The sequence below is a fragment of the Diadema setosum genome, chromosome 8, assembly GCF_964275005.1.
Source record: "Diadema setosum chromosome 8, eeDiaSeto1, whole genome shotgun sequence".
NCBI lineage: Eukaryota > Metazoa > Echinodermata > Echinoidea > Diadematoida > Diadematidae > Diadema > Diadema setosum.
In genome coordinates, this window is record NC_092692.1 from 11,861,766 (window position 1) to 11,877,329 (window position 15,564).

Here is a 15,564-nt window from a genome sequence, read left to right on the forward strand (position 1 = left end):
TTCATTCTCTCCGTCATAAAACTGCCAAATTCATGGGAGATATTATAATGCTTTGAAATTGAATTTGACTCCTATTTAAAGCTCAGTGATGTCACTGTGTTTAGTTTTAAGTGGAATTCAGCAACTGAATCCACATTTATTTGTCAGCATGTGTGTCATAGTCTTACTCTGAAAAGATCCAGATACACCCACGCCACTTGTTTGCAAGTCTATGTGTAAGAGTTCTTGTGTCAATGATGAAAGCAGCATTTAAACTTTTTGATGCAACTCCCTTTTTTTTTTCCCCTTCATCTTACACATCAATGTCCATCACGGTTGTTATATTTCTGTCTATGGTAGTTTCAAACTGCCCAGGTCATGTGTAATTCATATAGTAGTACTAACTACACATATATGTGTGTTTTCATCAATGATTCCCCACAGAGACGCTTCTACTTGCACGCGTTCAATTTGAGAGTTTTTGCCAAGCCATTGTATTCCAGTCAACTTGAAAAGCTGTCTCATGTGTCGTATGATTCTGAGGATGTTCCGTGGGAAGGGACCGACTTGATTAAATTATTGAACTTCACCAGACTTTGAGATGAAGAAAAGGAACACTCGCTTCCGCTGTGATTTGATATATTGCTGGGTGTTGCTGTCAGATCGTGTTTCGTAGAGGATCATCAGACTGATGTGTCATAGAGAGTTGCAGTGAATTGCAAGATTGGTGTCGACTGTAAAACCAGAAATTTTCGCATGCATCAAACTTTCGTGGATGTCGTGAGGAGCCAAGATTTGCGAAAGTAAAAAGCACGCCAAAGTTTTCATCCACAGTATTCATTGAATGCTAGTTGTCATTTGCGAAAGTTTCGTGCTGCGAAAAAGGCTGCTGGCTCTGACTCGCGAGAGTTTCATGCCGATATTATTTCTGGTTTTACAGTATTTGAACTGTATTGGAGTTGTGTGGGGTGTCCTGTGAGTGGGAACGATTGCAAATTATTAGTGGTCAAGGTACACAAATTTTGGCAGAAAATTACAAAACATCTGTTGCACTTCATAACTGATATGAATGCAGTCCGATTCTATTCAAAACAGCCAGCAAAAATTGTCAAAAGCAAAACAGCATCAAACAAGAACATATCTGATATAATCTTTTTTTATTTCTTTTTAAATAGATGCAAGTCAGCTTATGGATTCTGTGAATCCTACACTCCAAGCACACACTGTAAAGTGAATGTGAGGTTGTATTACAGTGCCAAGCGATTCTTATAATCTATCTCTTTTTTCTACAAAGAAATATCAAACAGTGACAGTGGTCTGTCAGGAGAGAGTTACATGTACTTGTGAGAAACACAGAACAAAGATGATGTAAAGGCACTTAAAAATGTTACAGCAAAATGACAGTACAATGTTGCAATGGTCTAAAAACCAATACTTGCTATTTTACTTCTTTGCATCTGGCACTGACAATAGCAGAAATTGGCATATATGCATCGCTTATAATACACAGGCTCATTCTAGAGAATGTCGTGTACATGATTTGGGTTTTATTCATAGGAATTAATTGGCATTACTCCAGTTAGTGTGTGCAAGTACAATTTGTTGGTATTGGAAGAGCTATCTGATATTTGGATGGTACATCAAGGTGGGATAAAATTTTACTAGACACTGAAAATCTACACTCACTAGCGTAAGAGAATGCTTACATTCAGTAAGACAAAGTCAATAACTGCATCAATAACTGTGATGAGATTTTGTATGAAATAAAAAGCAGTTTCTACTTTGACGGAATCGGTTGTAAACTCATATTACAGACAGTAGATGACACTGTGATATATTGCACATACAGGTATTAGGCATAGGGACACCAGCTGCGTGCCCCGTCTACTGGCACTGGTTGCGGATAATCCTGTGTTACACACCTAACTTACCTATACACACAAGTGAGTTTGTACCATTGTATCTTTAAAGACTGTACAACTTGCTGTAAACCTGTATCCTTAGTCTATATGCCTGAGAAGAGAACACGAGGACTTTCTAGAGAACTAGAACATAACAAAAGAACAGCAGGTTTGTGATAGCATTTGCATTTGAGACTCAGTATATGGTATACAAATAATGAATGTTTATGAGTGCAATGGACAGAATATTTCATGAGGTGAAAGATGAAATGATTCATTCAACGAGGCGCAGCCGAGATGAATGGAGGAAACATTATATCTTTCACCGAATGAAATATTGTGTCCATTGCACAAAAGAAAACATTTATTATTTGTCTTATATAACGCCTAAAATAGATCCTTGTCATTTGATATTTATCAAATTAGAAAGAAGAGAAAATCTGAGATTGCGAGAGTGCTCACTGAGTGCTTTACATACACATACTGCATGAAACGCAAGCGTTTTACACGCGTAGTGTGCCGGGCTCTAGGCGAGCGTGTAATGGAGCAAATCGTATGGATCCAAAATTGCACGGTAAATGGAGCCACAATTACACGGATGATGACGTCATAGTGAAATGGACTAGATGATCAATGTCAAACAACCTATCAAATGACAAGGATCTCTTCGGGCGTTATATGATATAAACCATTAAGTGCAAATGATGCCAACCCCTCATGGTTCGCCCCCAGGTAACTAGCAATAGTCAGCACACGGCATCAAGCAGGCACATTGTGCCTTAGGCTTGAATTAATGGAATTGGTGCAAAATTATTCAGTAAATCTTAAAAGTGCAAGACATACTGATTTCATCACAGCTACAATCATTTTACTTGCACATCAACCGTATCATGAGAACTCTTCCTACTGCGGCAGCGTTGATATTCAATACAGAGTGTAGTCACAAAAAAGAGTTGTTTCAGGTCATAAGTATAATAGGTACATATATACATAATTCTCAATGGAGCACAGCTCTTCCATACAGCACATCAAATAATTTCCTTATGAAATTGCAGTTCAAGGGCATGAAATCTCTTTCTACATTGAAATATGCTTTAAACAAACCAAACATGCAAAAAACAGAAAAGCAAATTTTCGACCCTGTGAATAAATATCAGTACATTTCTGACCCCTTTCATCAATGTTTCGAAGTGTACCGGTATACGAAATGCTCAAGATAACCTATCAGATACCAAGTTTTATCAAGTTTTTATATTAAAGATCGGAATAAGAGTGATCACACTATATGTTCAGTATTATTAAATTTTTTACCTATCACCATAAACACAAAATCTCATATTCTTCTTTTTTATCCTTAGTAGCACATCTTACACTCTACATTTGTGCAAAAAGGTACTACAACAGGGTAGAAAGAAATAAACCTTTCAAACTACGAGATATTTTACTAAAAGATATTTCAAGAAAGTTGTATTTTCCATAGATACTATCAATACATGGATGCATAAATTGGTAAAATAGTGTAAAAAAAAAAAGTTTCCATTTTGTTTGGTATTCCTGTACTTGCATGTGCATCTCATCATGATCTTTAGAATCGTATAGCACTTCATTCCATTTGCAATATGTACCGAAAACTGTCACAAATTGCTCCTGTAATACCTTGCACTGTTTCCATATGTAATTTGCCAGAGATACAACAACTGATTAGCAGTTTTGGGATCGATTCACATGTTTTGCTCACAGAGAAAAATAAACCTCAAGTGCACTGAGCAATATATCAATTGTAAAAACACTTCATTTGCATATCGACACACACACGTATCATTTGGCAGCAGGCATGTACACCACGAGCAAAACAAGGCACGAGTGAGGATATGATTAAAACACTCCCGGACGGTTTTATAGAAAGGGCATTCTTTTATTGGCGAAATGGAATGCTCTAGCTAATAAATAAATTCTGCTCTCTGTTCATATAGCTATGTACAAAGTCTACATGGTATGAAATGTGCACAAGGTTTGCTGGTTATTACACCTAGTACTAGTAAAAACACAAGTTGCAACACCAGATGAAGCAACCCAAGCAAGTTGTCATATGAAGCGGACTAAGAAGACTCATTATCTAATAAAATGAAATGATGCTAGTCTGTATGCATTCTACATTCCGGTATCTGACCCAGAAATATCTTTTTTTTCTCTCTATCTCTGCTTTTTGAAATACCACAAGAGAAAGAAAAAAATGTTGGCATGCTAAACCGAAGCATTTGTATCAAAATGTACAGTCCCGTACCAGAAGGGGCAACAATGTTTGCAGAAAAAAAAAATGTGATGCTGTATGGATTAATTCAGCATGTGGTGCTAAAACTGCAACATTATCTTATCTACACAGTGTAAAGACGGATTCACTTTGACAGCAAGAATGGATGGAGACGTGTGGACGGAGATGCGAAAAATGGCAGCTATGCAGAAATCAAATTTGTACATGGTTTGACTAGACAAGAAAAAAAAAATCAAAACAAAACAAATCATGCTCCTCCTTGAAGAAGGGATGAAGTCTTCACCAATCACTGAGAGTGACTTAGGGTCCATGAGAGATAACTCAAAGAGGGTGGAGTCCATTATGCTATGATTGAACCGGGTCTTGCGGCGGCTGGGGTACGGTCACATCATTTGCTGGTGGCATTGGGGGTTCCCTGGGTGTGGGAGGAGGAGGAGATCCTCCACCTGTTACTGCTCCCGCTTCACCTGCATCCACCGTGTTGGCGGGGGCGGCCATGGGCGAGCCACGCCCGCCGGAAGAGGGAGAGCTCGGGGGTTTGGCGCTGCCGGGGCGGGCCGAGGTGGGGCGCTGGGCGACTCTGGCGGAGGTTGGGCGTGGCACTGTGGCACCAGTGGGTATGACGGGGGCGTTGTCCATGACGTCGGTGTTTTGCCGCGTTGGCGGCTGAGTGCGACGCCCTCTTGCACTGCCCAGTCGGGGTGATTTTGCACGAGCCGACATCTACGTGATGCAGAAGAGTATATATGGGTTAGTCAAATACCAGTAAACCATTACATGTAGATGAACATGGTGTTATGATCGTGAATCTTTGATTTTTTAATTTCATTATACAACCTTGCTCGGGTATATCCAATTTCATAAATTTCTGTCAAGGCATGGCAACGTAAGCACACCATAATCTCAGAACACAGTCTCTCCATAGTAGAGGCTCATTAACAGTATGGGAAGTATTTGACAAATCATTTAAAATTACTGGTGTTTTGGACAAGGAAACTTGAATATTTTAGGCAAGAGTATAACTCACCCTTGGCTGGGTCAGGGTTGGCAAACGCTCTGTCATGTGACCCGTGTCCAGACGAGCCCTGTATATATGACCATCCTGGCCTTGTATATCAGCCTCGACTCTGAGAATGAACACATAAAGAAAGAAACAAATGAATGAATAAACGAATGAATGAATGAATGAATGAGTGAATGAAGGACGGACGGAAGGAACGAAAGACCCATGAATGAACGGAGGCATGTATGAATAAAGAGATGCATGGATGAATGCATAGATAAATGAATGAATGAATGACTAAATGTGGTCATGAATGAATGAATACACCACTTCAATGACTAACTAAACTGTCACTTTTCCCACGCCAATTTGCTCAGGTGTACAAATTTATGGGACCTGCTCTTTATTTCTGGGTGTTATGAATACAACGTACAGCTGTAGGTGGGAAACATAGTTTTGAAACAAAAAGGGACATATATATCAAGAATATCAATATATGCACATGCACTGGAGCTTCACTTCCACCAGTAACGTCATCTCAAACAGAAAGGGTTGTGGATTGAATAAGATCTCGATAAGACTGCTTTCTAGGAAAATATGAATAAGATCTCAGACTGCTGAATAGTCCACACTCCTCCAATCACGCAAACATTTCATGTTTGACAGGTGAGTGATTCTGTTTGTACAGGTGCATGTTTAAGCAATGATGTGCAAGGGATGAACATGGTTGGGTAATGAAGGTTGCAAATCACATCACTCACCGTCCATTGACTACAGGAGTGATATCTTCTGCTGTGGTGACAACATTCCTGTAAAAAAGAGAAGAAAAGACAAAAAAACTGACAGACTTCTGGAGAAAACCAGTCAAAATACAGTAGAATGTAAAACCTGACATATAAAATCAAAATGATGGAGTTAGACTCAAACTTCTTTCCATTTCCATTTTAATTTTATCATGACACATGAATTACAATGTATAATTGTCAAACGGACATACGGACATGCAACATTTTACACAGAATGCCACAAGCCCTCTGAAACACATCCTATTGCTACAAGTGTTGTATCTTTGGCCGATGACAAACATATCTAATGCTCAGCACTTTGAATCTGCTTTGTACTTGAAGAAGAAGAAAAAAAAAATGCCATTCACTCAAATAACAAAAAAAAACATACAAACAAAAACATAATTTTGTCTGTGCATCATTACTTTGTAAAAAAAGAAGAAAAATTTATATATATATATATATATGTATATATATATCCACCCTATCTTACTGGTGGAGCACATGCTCATCTCTACAACTTACGTGAGCTGAGAGACCCGCGTGATGCGACGGTGAGGGTACGTGAGCGTGTGACTTCCTCCGCAGCTCCGGCTGGCAACAAAATAGTCTGGGACATCTTGGAAATGAGAGCTACAATGGTAGGATGGGAGAAAAGAAAAAAAGGGCCCGGTAAAATCCAAGGATTATGCATGTTTCTCATCCTGTATGATTGCAGTTCACTCCTGCTACCTGTCTCTGAAGCAGTATTAATCATGCTCACTAAAATTTTTGAGACCCCCGAATTTCGAAGGATTCCTCCCCCCCCCCCCCCCATTTTATGCTGAAGGGACTAGGACATTGTGGTATCTTCTAATCTTCAGGATATAATTTTTTATCTAAACTGTTCATTACCCTACAACTTAACTGAGAATGCATCGACAAGAAACTCCGTCCCTGACAATTCAAGCAGTGCAAGAGAGTGTGGCAGCTTGACTTGCATGTGTGTTATGTGTGAAGTGATACATATAAAATCATGACAGCTTGAATCACATGAAGACTTGTTCATGATGTTCATCCTCATGACTCACTATCTTGAATTTCTTTGTCCTTTGTTTCCATTTTGTTTTGTTGTTTTGTTATAGTTTTTATCTAGTTTAGTTTAGGTTAGTTTTGTTTTTTGTTTTTGTTTTTTTTTATGCGTAGCCTTGATCTCTTCATCAATCATATACCGTGGTAGATAAATTCCCCTCTCCCGTGGATATCCAAACAGACAAGTTCACTAAGATATTCAAAGCTTATGCATTCCTTTATAACAAAGATACTTCTGGCAAATATAAAAAGCTTGCTTGATGAGGCTTGCCAGATGTAGCAACAACCACAGCATGTATATTGCATTCCAGGTATTGAAATGCACTTGAGTACGTATGGGTGGATGAAATAAAGTGGTCACTCACTCCTTTAGTTTAGTGTGTTTAAAGAAAAATAACCATGACTTTCAAAATAAAATAGTTTGTGGTATAGACCCATACACTTGTATTTAAGACAGCTGAGCCAAGGAAAGAAGATGTTGTACTAAGAGCATCTTCTTGGCTGCAAGATATTCCACTATCCACTTTCTAAGGGACACTAACAGTCTCATGCAAGTAAGATGTGACTGTGCAGTCAGTGCCATGAGCATGGCAACACACGATGCAAGATGTCCTTTTTCGTGCGCAGGGAATCGATCCTAGAGAGAAGTGGGAGGGTGACTTGTCCCAGGATCATCCTGGAAGTGATGACAGGGTGGGATGGGTGCCGGTGTGGCTTACAGCTGCACTTTTTACTATCGGATGCAGTTATATCATATCATGTGAGTATGTCAGCTAGTGCATGCATGAAGTGGTGGTATATTCTATGAGGTCTGTCCGAGAGTGGTGGAAGCACACCAGCTATTAAAGGAAACCAAAACCCAAAGAGCAATGTGGATTGAGTGAATGTAGCAACACTAGCAGCTAGAAGACATCAGTTGAAGTTTGAGGAAAATCAGACAATCAATGCAAAAGTTACGAATTTTTAAAGTTTTGGTGTTGGAACCACTGGATCAGGAGACTACTAGAGTTCATGACGTCATGTGTAGACAACAACACAAAGAAAATATAAAGAGAATTCCACAAAAATTCCTTTTTCATGAAAATTACACATTCCATCAACTTGATATTGACATATGTTAAAGGTATAGTAATAATTCCCCTGCTTTCTGAAAGTGGTTTAATAGTCAAGTGCTCTTTCATTACGCTAGAAAAGTAAAAGCATGCTTAATTCTCTTTATATTTTTTTCTTTCATTATATTGTTGTCCACACATGACATCATGAACTCTAGTAGTCTCCTGAACCAGTGGTTCCAACACCAAAACTTTAAAAATTCATAACTTTTGCATCGATTGTCCAATTTTCCTCAAACTTTCACTGGTGTGTTCTACTAATGTTGCTGCTTTCACTCGATCCACATTGCTCTTTGGGTTTTGGTTTCCTTTAAATGGAAGCCCTGATTATCTGGGCTGGATTTAATGCTATTAAAGGAAGTCCTATGCTATGTGACTACCGGAAGCTTCTTTTCTGTAGCTTTTCACACAGCCACTGGGTATGGCAACTCACTCTAACTGGTCATCTAGTTGCGCTATCCTTCATGCTTAAAAAAAAAAGTAAATAAATATGAAAATCTAGCCAAAGTGGAAGTACAGTACATCACACGGTGGATTTTGACTCTGCATGTCGCTACTACAGGGATGTATCTTATTCAAGTGCTATATTTAGCTAAATGCTTTTAAGTACACTTCCAACCCTGAGAATTTGGTCTGCCGATCCAACACTGAGGTATGCCGAGTCTCATGATAACGCTCGTTAAACTGGTTATCTCATCACTTTAACTGTTGTCATGGGATGGTGTTCATACATTAAAGTCGAATCTCACACAGCCCATTATAGCTAGGTAATCTTGTAGATTTCTGCAGCTCACTGGTATCTACTTTTTCTCATTTTTACTTTCATAGCAAATGCCTCAGAATCATTTTTAATACTAGATACCGGTAGATTGCACAATAGAAGTGCTATGCCTGGATTATTATCAATACTATCATTTTCAGGACTATGAATTGATGTAATTCACACACCTTTGCCCATGGCAAACAAACAAATCCTACATATGTCACTGTTGTTAAATCAAATGGAGGCTAGAGGACCTACTCATCTTTGAGCACAGGCAGGCAAGAAACCATTAGAACCAAGACGGCAGGCAAAATAAAAAACGCAAACAGCAAAACTCCCTGCATATGATAATCTCACTACACACTACGCCTTTCCCCAAAAGGAGGCAATTTTAATCAATGTCAGTACAGCTCAGCTGTCATTATCTTACAGGGTCCACTTTATATGGAGAGACTAGTATCACTGTAAGTTACAGTAACAGCACTTGCATATACATGTACCACAGCAATAATCAAAACCCTCGCAGATGATTGATTGTTATTTCCCCTGTTGTAACATCAACCACAATCATCTTCACTCACAATTGTTATAAACGACCTAATGTTTATTTTGTCCACTTTGTTTGACCATTAGGTCAATAATTTGAATTTTTGTTGTTATTTATTGCTTTTTATCATTTTATTGGGCACAGTCACATGGAAATGAAATATAGAGATATGTTGTTTTTATCGTGTAGCATGTAATGCCAAGCATTTCAGCCTTGACTAGGGCCCAAAGATGGAATGCCTGGGTGTGGGAAATATCTAAAGGAATATATCAGTACACAAAGTTGTTATCTAGCTGGGCTTACGACACATAAATCAACAAGTAACTGAACCTGTTGATCAATTCTAGTATATGAATTGATATCCTCCTTTAAGTTTTTGCACCTATCGATCTGCCATACTGTTAGTATCTACATATGCAAGTGAAAAATGTTCTACAGCTTGTAATTGAGATGCGCAGAGACCAAACTCAAATGATCGAGTGACTAAAAAGTGGGTTTATATTGTGTGAAGGGCATGCAAGATAATCAAGGCAGGGATGGCAAGGTTATAAGAGCCTACATGTAGCTGTCCCCTGGGGTTGACTTCTGCTATATCAAATGCAGTGAAAGTCTTAGTCAATCAACGAGAGCTCCTCATTCTATCATGCCAAACAGGTAAGTTTGACCTCGGGGACATTAACAGTGACATATTACATTATTGAGCTGTGAAGGGCCCATTTCATAAGAAGGTTTGATAACACTCATTGAAAGTTGTAGCTACCAAGGCACGACTCAAGTGCCACGGCTGTATTTTTATTTATATATACATCTTTTACTTCATTATTATTATTTTATTTTTGGTTTTTTTTTAGAGGTGGTTTTTTGCATGGCTGCTACCGGCCATGGCACATACATGTAGCTGCTATCACAGTAAGTTGCGACTGTTGTAAACTTTCTTATGAAATGGGCCCCCATGTTCACATAGCAGTGTAGTATACCTCCACCAATAGTCTGACAGTATGAAACAAAAAGAAGGTATTCATTCAACATGTCTAAGGATAGGGCACACATGTGGATATAGGTGGAAAATAGGTAATTGCTAAAATATATTGCATGAAAATGTGAGATAAAGGGGGAAAAAAGACAGGCATGATGACTGCATGGACTAATTAGGCTAACATCACTGCTCACTTTCACAGGACTACTTACCGCCATCTTGGTTCAGAATAATAATATCCATGCATAAGAGAAGAATAAACCATTTAGAATATAAGAATTAGAAGAATTGACGACCTTTGAATATCAGTACCAAAGCCACATAAGACTGACCACATCACCCACACAGTACACATACATATATACAAGCAAACCATGAAATAATATGACAATACATAGCTTGTTACATACAACAAACAACAAAAACAAATTCAAAGCATTAAATATAGTAAAATAGTGATCAGTGTCAAGCAACGAATTACTCAAGCCCAAGTTAATAAATATCATATTTATTCTATTGTTCTTTTTTTGGGGGGGCCAAGTAGCAAAGTGTTAACCATTAGAAAAACAAAACAAAACAAAACAAAACATAAGTGCAGAAAGCAATAAAATGCCAGCAAATTTTATGACTGAATTGATGCAATTTCAGCATATAGCAGCAATTTGTTCTAGATCTTTCTTGGTTGGGGACTGAGTATATGAACATATAGCAACAACCACATAAGCTAATATTTGTATAGTTTCTTACTGACAAAATATTCATTGATCACAAAGTTAAAGCTTTGGTAGCTTTAATATTCTGTACATCTGCATGTATGTATGTGATTTGACATAGATATGTACATGCATAAAGCAATGTTATATTGATAATGATGTTAGATTTATATGTGTACACTAGTAGTCTGTCCTATTGTTAGATTGATGGTCCTGTTAACATGAAGTAACCTAAAAAAAATATTTCCAACACAGGTACAACAATATTTCTTGTTATATGACCAACACAAATCTGGATGATGCGTGACAAAGAAATATTGAAATGGAAGTGAGATATGATGTTAAGAGAAAACCACCGCAAATGCCTTCCGAGAAGGCAATTAAGCCACAAAAACTTTTGTCAAAATGGCGGAGGATTGGTCTGTATACCTTGGAGAGGAAGTTTGGCCTCGGAGATAGTCCGTCATCTGGCGGGTATGTTTGAGTCGCATGAGCTCCCCGGGGATGGGGCTGGGGGTGTTGTCTATGTAGGGGAGCTCATTCTCAGGGGGGAGGGACATAGCCATTCTGGGGATGCCAACAGCAATTTTTAAAATGGGATTTTGGTGTTTAGGGGAGGGGGAGATGGAGTAAGGGTAGGTAGGGGCATGGCAGGTGGGAGGGGATGTCGAAGTTTGATTCATTTTGATCAGTAGGTAGGTATGGACAATACATGAAGATTTTTTTTTTTTTTTTTATCATTTGGATGGAGTATATCCAGTTTGTAGTAATGTGGAAGTTTGAAAGTGATGTTGTTAGCCATTGTTTTGTTTTGTTTAATGTTATTTGTTTTGTTTTGATGTTGATGACAGATTCAGAGTTGTCGGGATGCCAAATGATAATATGAATATAAAAAATGCCAAATGGTTGAGTTGATTTAGTTTATGGAAAATTATGTGGAAAAGCAGCATTGTAATGTGAAATAATTTCATCATGTAAAGGGGGGAATCGTAATGATGTATAAAACAGGAGAGAGGAGGGAGAAAACAGGAATCCATGCAGCATGCAAATAAAAACACATGATAAAGACATAATGAAATGGAGATCAGCAAGTAACATAAAAATGAAACACGCAGTCATAGTTGATGACAAAGCATATACTTATATAAAGCAAATGTTCATGCAATTAGACAGACATGTTCATGCAAATAGAAAGACGCGGTCTACAGAGTAATTTTAGAGTACGCTGAACCTTGATTATTACAGAATCATCTTGAAAGAGCAACATTTGTGACTCGTCACCACGACACTGATAAAATTGTAACCTCACAATTGAGAAAGACACGAAGTGGGATTGTGATTTGGATGAAAAATATAGAGGACTTGATATTTGTTTAGCAACAGACAGTTAATTATGAAATACATCCTGTCTGAATTTGCCAGTATATGAATGTTAAGAAATCTGAACTTTCAATTTTATGGAGCATTAGATGTTCCTATTTAAGTGTTAATCTTAAACCTTGCTATTTTATCTCCCATATGCTTGAATGCATCTAAACTTCAAAGCTGGCAGCCAGCATTCTTGTGTCTGTAGTGGGTTTAGAGATAGGATGAGGAAAATAATATACCACTAAATATTCAGCTACAACTATGGAGAAACAAATAAATTTAGAATAAAAATATTGATGTTTGGCAACTTTATCAGGATATCATGGTGACAGGTTGCGTTTACTTTGGTTGAAAACCTTGCCCAAGATATTTTGACCCACCTATCCCCAATCTTGTAGCCATATGTGTGTTGGTACTGGAAGTTTCTGAGTGGGGGCATGAGGGCCACCCCCTTATTGCCAATGGGCTCCAGAGGGCCCCTGGCGGGTTGGGCGGCCCCGCCCTTCTTGTCAAAGTGCACCAGGTAGGCCAGGATGTCCTGGCGACGCTGGCGCGCCAGCTCCTGCAGGTACAGTGCCCTCTGATAGTGCTGCACATTTCTACCGGGACGCGTACTGATTGGCGTGTGCAGCGTGACATTAGCAACAACCCAGCAGAAGACACGACAGAGGGAGATAGAAAGAGTGAAGGTGAAAGGAGAAAATGGACAAGTGAGGAAATGGTAACAGAGGAAAGGAACAGTAGAAAGGTACTGCACAGAGAAAGTGTGGAGGAGTGTCAGAAGAGAATTGGGGTCAAGTGTACTTAGACATCAGTATCAAAACTAAAGTGATTCTTAAAGGCAAGAAAAGTTATGAGCAAATGAGGGATCTGGGTATGAGAGAATTGTTAATAAATCATAAAGATGCTGGGGAACAGATGCATCCAACAATGAAGAAAGGTATTCAAGGATTAAAGTAAATATCTTTACAAAGACTTGCAATATGAAGGTAGCAGACAAAGTACTGGAAACAAAAAAAAAAAGTGGCAAAGAGAACAAGCAGCTTTAAGGAAAGGGGGATAGAGAAAGGGGAATTACAGAAAGACAGAGATTGGGTAAAAGAGGAAATAAAGAGCTTTACAGAGAAATATGTTTGAAAGAGAGAAGAGAGGGAGACAGGCTACACATAGAGTGATTATTTGTGACTTTGAGAAGTGAAGAACACAATGTAAAGCAGGTTTTAGCTGTGTTAGAGCGTCCACATTTATTAAAAGGGCACAGAGAGAGTTTATACTTGAAAGAAAATCTTCAATTAAGTATGAAATTTATGCACAATAATGATTCATAAAGAGAAATGTTATGTACATGTAGCACGGTGAAAAAACCCAAAAAAACTAAGTGCAAACAATGAAGGATTAAAGCACCAAGGGAAGAGGGTGCTATACAACAACACTGTACAGAAAACTAATCAATCTGGCTGCAGTGTTGTGCAAGCTTCCTTTTCTTTTCTTTTCTTTTTTATAGATAATTTCAAAGCACCTGCTATTAATCAAAGAAACAAGAAGATTATGATGTGGATGAAACACAAAATACCATCGCTAGAGCGAAAATTTAGAAATATGGAGGTCAAAATGTCCCATGTCAGATTTATTGAACGCAGACAGAGCATGCAGAAAGAACACAGATTAAAGGCTGTCATAAACAGAGACTGAACAAATGATTTCAGAGATGAATCTAGGGAACTCACTTTTTCTGGGCTGCTCTGATCTGCTCGAGTTCAAAGGTCGTGTAGGGTCGTCCCGACCTGTTGGCTGGGAGACCTTTATTCTCCGGCAGCGAGGCTATAGGTCTGTACGTACATGATTACAACAACAGCAAATAAAACTGAATAATATATTCTAACTTATACAACATTACACACATACATGTACAAACATAGCTCTCATTCATCAAAGTATTAATGTCATCACATATACTCTAACAGGAACAAGAGAGAAAGACTCACATGAAAACCAGTTCAGGGCAGCGACAAAAGAATTGTTTAACAGACAGTCACTGATATTGTATAAAAGTTTAGATACCGTACATATTATGCTCTCTAATGGATCGCTCCCCATATACTAGTCTCTATCTGTTTCCAGCTTATCCTTTCTAGGTTCTGACATGTATTGTGTATCATACTGATTTCCCACTGGGCATCCTGTGTGCCCCAACCCCCCCCCCCCCCTCCAAAAAAAAAAAAAGAAAAAAAGAAAAAAGATAGAAAGATAAATGTAAAATGGTTTACAATGAAATGATATAAACAAATATAGAAATCTATTAACTCTAGACAAAGACAAAAAGCCTACAAGTATATTCATTCTTCTAATGAGGGCTTATACGCCGATAATATACTCTGTCACATCCCATGAAGGAGTTAGCATGATGCCTCGGGTAGATGACCTGGTAGGGAGACATGTATATTATCACCCTCAAATAGTGGTTGCACTTTGACAAGCGACATAACATTTAGGAAACATGAAATTCCATTTGTGCTTTATGCCAAATTCACAAGAAATATTTGGATGGCATGGGCCTTCATTTATGGTTTATTGTAATTACGCACATACAATCTGATCTCAGTAAAACGACAAAAAAACAACAACAAAACAACAACTCACGTTTGCGGCGTCATGTCAAGAGGCCGATCGCAAGATATACAGTGGAACTTTTGCAGAGGTCTGTGGTGGAGAAATGTGAGATTATAAAAGAAATGATTACTTATACACAGAAAGATGAAGATACAGACATGCATACGGAGCATGATGCTGGCATGACATACATACTATCAAATGAACATATATAGATAAGAACATATTCCTCTTTCTGTCCTTACTTCAGCCCAATTTTAATCTGACCACTCTCTGACCATCAATGTGAACATAGATATATGATTTCTCTCACACTTATTATTGTATTTTGAAAGCATCAGAAACGTCAGGGTGGATTTCTGGTTCCTCAAAGTACCTGTACATGCAATACATGTATGTCCAGATACACAGGAGCATGAAGTATATTTTAAGCAGTGTTACTGTTTGCCTTTTCCCTTCAGGTC

The 15,564-nt window shown here is 38.3% G+C and overlaps 1 protein-coding gene across 1 annotated transcript in view; it reads right to left on the reverse strand.

Annotated features, from left to right (window-relative positions):
* Positions 1-3,755: 3,755 nt before the first annotated feature.
* LOC140231568 (uncharacterized) overlaps positions 3,756-15,564 on the reverse strand; it is a 41,655-nt gene continuing 29,846 nt past the window's right edge. The window contains exons 14-20 of the mRNA XM_072311707.1: positions 15,131-15,190; positions 14,218-14,319; positions 12,871-13,104; positions 6,466-6,573; positions 5,917-5,964; positions 5,180-5,279; positions 3,756-4,875 (exon numbers count right to left, since the gene is read on the reverse strand). Of these exons, the coding sequence (XP_072167808.1) occupies positions 4,498-4,875; positions 5,180-5,279; positions 5,917-5,964; positions 6,466-6,573; positions 12,871-13,104; positions 14,218-14,319; positions 15,131-15,190 (1,030 nt within the window). The 3' untranslated portion in view covers positions 3,756-4,497. The remainder of the gene's footprint in view (positions 4,876-5,179; positions 5,280-5,916; positions 5,965-6,465; positions 6,574-12,870; positions 13,105-14,217; positions 14,320-15,130; positions 15,191-15,564) is intronic.